General features: G+C 37.5%; 1 protein-coding gene across 1 annotated transcript; it reads right to left on the bottom strand.

The window, feature by feature from the left end:
* Window positions 1-719: 719 nt before the first annotated feature.
* Window positions 720-6,361, bottom strand: POMC (proopiomelanocortin). The gene is made up of 3 exons (XM_053460742.1): window positions 6,242-6,361; window positions 4,110-4,245; window positions 720-1,714 (listed from the first exon to the last, which is right to left on the bottom strand). Exons 2-3 carry the CDS (start codon window positions 4,236-4,238, stop codon window positions 1,067-1,069), a joined length of 777 nt encoding a protein of 258 aa, XP_053316717.1. The 5' UTR covers window positions 4,239-4,245; window positions 6,242-6,361; the 3' UTR covers window positions 720-1,066.
* Window positions 6,362-6,770: the final 409 nt, after the last annotated feature.

The following is a 6,770-nucleotide window of genomic DNA, read 5'->3' on the forward strand; positions in this document are numbered from 1 at the left end:
ACAATGTTTTATTTTTTGTAAGAGGATTGCTTTAGCTTCATTGGTTGTCTTTACACTGCCAGCGAGAGTGATAATTAAAATGTTTGCTTTAGTAGAGAAAATGGATAGAAGAGACGAGAGAAAAAGAAGAGAGATCAAAGTGAGGAAGGAGAGAAGAGAGAGTGGAAAAGAGAGAAAGGTTAGAGAAGAGAAATCGGAGAACACAGGGAAGAGAGAAAGGAAAGGCGAGTGGGGAGAAAAGGAAAGAGAGAGAAGAAAGAGAGAGATGAGAGAGTACAGACAAGAAAGAAAAGAGAGAAAGGATAGATGAGATGAGAGAAACAATAAAAGAGAGACTAAAGTAAAGAAGTAGTGGAAGAAGAAGATGTAGAGAAGAGAGAAAGAAAAGAAAACAGATCAGAGAAGAGACAAGATAGAAAAGAGGGCAAGTAAGAAAAAGGGAGAGAGGAGGAACAAATAATGGAACAGGAGTGGGGAGAAAATGGAGAAAAGAGGCAAGAGAGAAAATAAGGAGATAGGGAGGAAAAGAGAAAAGGAGATAGGCGAAGAGAGCGAAAAGAGGAATGATTGGGCAGATGTCAGAATCTTCTGTCGGATAACACTGTGCAGCCAACGTGGGCCAACGAGATCACGGAATTTCTTGTGTATTGGGTTTATACCATTAAATAAATTAATAATTAATCATCTGTTGAAGAAAGAATATATAACCCGGTAGCCTGTAAGATTGAAATGTTTATTTTACCGTTCATTTACATTATTGTACATTTTATTAGATACGAAAATAATTTAGCAAACCGAAAACTAGATATTCAGGCACAGAAGCATTTATTTCTCCCCTTATGTACATGATCACCATAAACTTTCACCTTCAGGATTTGGGTTTCTTTGTACTTAATACACGGAGGGAAAAAAAATGAAACAGAAAAAACAAACTCAAGGAGCGCTAAACGTTGGTCTACCCAGAAGGTTAATAAGAATCGGTGAAAGGGTGAATGACGGCAGCTACGTGGAACATGGCGGGATGACCTGAAGGGAGCTTTAGGATGGGAACTCTACGATGGAATTTCTACTGGGCCTTTTTATGGGCATTTTTAATAATGGCGTTTTTGAAGAGAGTCATTAGGGGCGTCTGACTCCGTTCAGGGGTCATGAATCCTCCGTATCTTTTATCTTTAGGTGGGCTTCCCCATCGGAAGTGATGTATTCTGTAGTCCCCACCTTTTTTCTTTGGCATAGACAGTAGGTCATTGTCGTCTAAGTCATCTTCAGAATCGATCTCGGGGTAGTCATCTTCCAGAGACAATTCTCTTCTTAACTCCATGGGGTAGCTTTCAGAGGATTCTTCCTCCATACCGTTTGGAAAGACTTTGATTGGCCTCCTCTTCCTACCAACTGGCTTCCCCCATCGGAAGTGTTCCATTGAGTAGGACCTCTTGTTGTCTTGCCTGTCTTGGTCTTCTTCCATATTGTTGTCTTCAGTGTTTTGGCCGTTACTACTGGGGAACAGATTAAATATTGGGTAGTTGGCTATATCTTCCCTCTTGGAGCCACTGTTGCCCTCGTTGCCAGTGGTGTTTCTTCTGCCAAATTTATTCCAGCGGAAATGACTCATGACGTATTTTCGGACATTTTCGGCCAGAGGCTGTAGATGTCCGTTTCCCGGAAAGATGGGCGACTCGGCTGACAGGTCGGTTTTGCAGGCTTTGATGCACTCCTGAGATGGAACAAAAGTAGTAAAATATGAGATAAGTCGGGTATACTGCAGACCCACAACAACAGAACTAACAACAACTTTAAATCCGACAATAAACAAAACGACCAATAAGATGAGAATACATTAAGAAATAACGTGGTCCAAACGCGTGGCCGTGATGTACCGTATAGCTACTCCGACTCCTCATCTCGTCGTGTTCATTATCACTAATGCCTTGGAAAGATTTCGGAATGAAACATTTTTTGTTATTTTCCTTTTGACACATAAATCATTTTTTTTCCCCTATTTAACCTTTTTATTTTTTGGTTAATGAAGACGCTTAGCTTCCAAGAATTGGTTTTCATAACAAAAACTGCCGCGAGATCGGTTCCAGATACGAAACATGACAAGGAACACAGCACCTGATTTCAAGGACGGATCGGGTAAAAGATAATTGTGCAAACAGGCATTAGTATGACGGAGAAAAGTACGTGACACGTTTACAGCCGGAACCGCCGGCCTGACCTTTCATTCTCTATGCTTATTTATTAAATCTCTGCAACAAAATAGCGGTTAATCAATTTCCCTCCATTTTTTCCCATTTTTCATTCTTGTTTTCTAAATTTATATTTTTCCAATAGTTAAATTTTTCTTATTATTTATGTGTTTTAAGTATTTTCCCTTGCTCTATTTTCCTGTCTTTAATGTCCGTCTTGTGTTTACTTTCCAGTTCTCTTTCTCGTCCGTTCTTAATCCTCATTATTTGTTAGAAGTGTGACTGAGAATGAGTTTTATTTATAAACCCATTCCCTGCTGTTTCTATACACATTATCGGGGCTTTTAGGGCTACAGAACCCTGCGATCCCCTCATACCCAGCAAACATTCTGACCTCTTAGAACAGTGGGGCATCAGGGGAAGAATAAGGGGTATCACCAGAGGAAAGAGGGGCACGGGGATTGGGCTCTAAAACAGGGACTGGCCAATCTAAACTGGAAAATGTAAGCGGTGCGCCCTGATTTAGGCTCCCCGGATCTCTGCTGGTCCCATCCCCATCACTAGAGTTGCCACCTCCTGCCAAACTGTTTCCTGGGCATTTTCTGAGAGGTTGTGCCTGAAGTGTGACTGGGACACGGTGAAAGATGTCACAATCCGAGTACCACTAACAGTTATAGTGATTGCTAAAATGTTTGGTTTAGTAAGAAAGGAGAGGAGGAAAGAAAGAAGATTAGAGAGCTTAAAGGATGGAAGAGGAGAAAACTGAGAAGGGAGAAGAAAAAGAGGGAAAAAGGATAAGGGAGAAAGAGAAGTGAGAGAAAACAGAGGAGAAAAGATATAAATGAGAGAAAAAAGGACAGATGAGAAAATGGAAAAGAGACAGGAGAAGGGAAAAGAGAGAGAAAAGGGACAGGTAAGATAAGAGGAGAAAAAAAAAAGAAATGAGAACATTGATAAAACAGAGAAGAGAAAAAGGAAAGATGACTAATAAAGAAGAGGAGAAAAATAGAAGAGAAAAAAGAACGGCAAAGAGAGGGAAAAGAGAGCCTGTTTAGAAAAGAGAGAAAGCAAGCAAGAGGGAAGTGAAAAGAGAAAAAGTAGAAAGTGAGAGAGGAAAGTGAAGACCACAGGGAGAACGGAAACAAGAGGGAAAAGAGGAGGAAATCAGATAAAGAGGAGGACATGAAAGAAGAGAGAAACATGCTTTACACCTGCTGTTCAAGGCTGGACATTGTCACTCGTTCAAAGGCTGCAGAATAACGCGGTCACCGGCACAGCATTTCACGCATAAGAAGTAAACCTGGGTCTCAAGACTTCTTTATTCAAGGTGAAGGAACATAATGGGGGCGATCATAATGGGGGTGATCATAATGGGGGCGATCATAATGGGGGTGTCACAAGCACTTGTGACATAATAATATCTATAGTTTTTTTTGTACAATTCCAAATGTTCACTATCCTCAAATATTAGTTGATGACTCGCGTTACATCACAGTGACACCGCGTTTGATTTAAGATAAATGAGATCTTGGACTATTTTTAAGCGATAATAAGGACTGATTGAGTCTTTACAGCAGGAAAAACAGGGACGATCTGCCGGCAGGTTCTATTTTTTATGTTTCTAATGTTTTCTTACAAATAGTGACATTTTTTTTACTCTTCTCATTTAAAAAAGAATTTCCATAGAAACGTATTTTGCTGATTGTGAAAAAAATATACACCCTTTTAAAGCTGAAGAATAAAATCAAAGTGTTGTTGAGGTTCCAACAATGACTCTTGCTTAAAAACTTATGTTTGATGATGTCATAGATAGAATAAAGCTATCAGAGACCGCACACCCCCCATAGCGTTACGCTGTGGCTAACTATTGCACTTTTAGTTGATTGATTTAGTCGAATATTTTTCTAGATGTTTTCTCACCAGGATGCCGTCTTCGCTCTCGAGGTCCATACACTTAGCGCTCTGCCAGCACTGGCCCCGGACCTCTCCGACGTGAAATACGAAGACTCCCAGTACGGCAAAGAGACAGCTCCACACCGGACACAACATTTTCAGCCTAGAAATGCCAACAAACCAAGACGGGGGTCACTTAAGGGCTAGAAGGTGATCTGCTATGAAGTTTCAGAAGTGATCTTATCACTATTGCAACCAATAGAACCTCCTGACTGGACCATTCCATTGGTTGATATGATGATAAAATCTCTTATATCGATAGATGGAGAGATGGAAAAGATCTTATCATCATATCGACCAATGGAACACAAAGCTCACAGAAGGGATCCAGGCATGATGGAAATGCCGTTTCTAGATATGGATGGATCATGTTCTGGGTTCCCCCTTATGGTCAAAAGGGGTATTACAAGTGCAACATATATTCATAGAGGGGACAATAACCTTTGCCAAAGGGGCATGTGATATATTACAAGACAATGCGTAAAAAAGATTTAAAACAAAAACAAGGGTTGAGTCTTTATGGTGGGAAAAAGAGCTGTCCAGGTGGGCCGCATGGGGCTGATTCTAGGTTTCTATAACATTTTATACAATCAGTGAAACTATGCATTGTATTAAATCAGGTTTATTTCTCATGGCGCTTCCCTTACTATGGATGCATTTGTTTTTAATTCTACTGATTCCTGTGTATCCTTCTTGCTTATTTGCTTATTTGATATAGAATCATATTTAAAAAAAAAAACACATTTTTTATACCCATAAAGTAAACAAATTGGACGTCTTAATTTATAATCTATAATTCTATTTTAAGTACACGAAAACTAATACATTAAATACTCACTCCTTACTAGGTGAGACGTGAAACAATTTCAGATCACAGGTAAATAGTGGAAAACATTAAAATATCTTCAAAATGCACGTATACAATATATGTAATTATTTAATGGATATAGCGCTTTTGTGGTTAAATATATTAGGTTTTTTTTAATGATTTTTTTTTTTACATTAGAGCTTTTTCTAACTATACTCCACATTAAAAACATAATTCCTAGCTCTGCCGAATGCCCAAATCCTTCCCAGAAATAATTCTTTCATTATGTAAAATGTTTTCTAATTAATGATTTTTTTACTTAGTTTTCATGTGAAATGATTGGCTGTTGGCATATAAATTGTTAAAAATTTGTTGGTTTTAAGTGATTAAAACCTTCAGATAAAAGAATAAAAAGGGAAATCTTCCAAAGATAATTTGCTTTTATATTCAAGATTGAATCCTATGTCTGTCTAAGTGGAACGCCACCTTTAATTGGAGAGTGCTGTTAAACATTTGAACCAAAATAAGAAAGTTTAAGTATTAACGATAATCATCGTCCAGTCTTGAGGGACTCCAGAAAGCATACAAAACACACTAATTAAACATAATTTGAGATTTTTTAATATTATTTAAAAAAAATAAGATTAATCTAATTTAAAACTTACAATGCAGCAGCTTCAATTTCTTTATTTTCTTTTTTCCAAATTTCAATTTTTGTGATGTTTGAATTTTTTCCTAGTTATATAATTTTACCAATCACCCTCCTCCTTTCTCATGAACAGATTTGTCCTAAAGTAATTACATTTTATGGATTTTACTTTTAAAAAAAATACCATTAAAATTATAATTAATTAAAAATCTTATGAACAATTATTTTTTTTGCACTTCCTCCACATATCTATACTATATCATTCATTAAATCACTTTCCAGTTAGTTTTACCTTTAATAATTTCTTGGTATTTTTTACCCCACAAATCTAATAATAATAATAATAATAATTAAAATAATTATTTATTATTTTAAATCAATAAAACTTTCTAACTCCACTATCACTCACAAAAACAATTACTTAGAATGGATAATGATTAATCAGATTAGAATTTAATATTATATATGAATTTTATTATTTTTTTATTAATATTTATTAATTAAAAAAACATTTTTTTTGCAAAAAAAAAAAATATCTATTTTTTTTTCTGAAATCCCCCTAAAATCTAATTATGCGTGTGCGTGTATTAATAGAAGGAGTACGGAGCGTAAGGGTGATGAGAAGATGTCTCTGCTACGTACCTGTTATTCCTCAATGCTTCGGGTCTGTGTGAGTCTGTTCCTCTGTCTCGTCTTAGCCTCGCAGAAGCTCTTTATATATATATCGGGGTTGAGCCTCGGACAGGGAGGTGCGTTAATCGTAGAGCTTTCCGGGAAGACCTTTAAATACGCAGCACATGGGGCGCCGCACAACATTACGAGACGTGGGAGGAACAATAGGTGCGGGGATAAGGTTGCATGTATAGGAAAAGAAATCCACGATTAATAGACAGTCAAGCCATACACATGATATCTCCGTGGACAAAGGGGATTAACATCTTCTCTCGAGAAAAATGAAAACACTCCATTGAATTTTCACAGTTCAGATTACTGGTTTCCGCAGTTTTTTTGAACTGGTATTAAAGAGCCCTACCTGGTCGCGTCAGGAGACACGAGTCGCCCGGCGAACCAATCTTCGCAGTCAGCGTTTTAATCCCAGAGCGGAAAATTTGTCGTTTGGAGAAGCGAGGCGTTAAGCAGGTGTTTGCCCCAAATAAAATTAAAATTGGTA

Source organism: Spea bombifrons, chromosome 3 (genome assembly GCF_027358695.1).
Source record: "Spea bombifrons isolate aSpeBom1 chromosome 3, aSpeBom1.2.pri, whole genome shotgun sequence".
In the NCBI taxonomy this organism is placed as follows: domain Eukaryota; kingdom Metazoa; phylum Chordata; class Amphibia; order Anura; family Pelobatidae; genus Spea; species Spea bombifrons.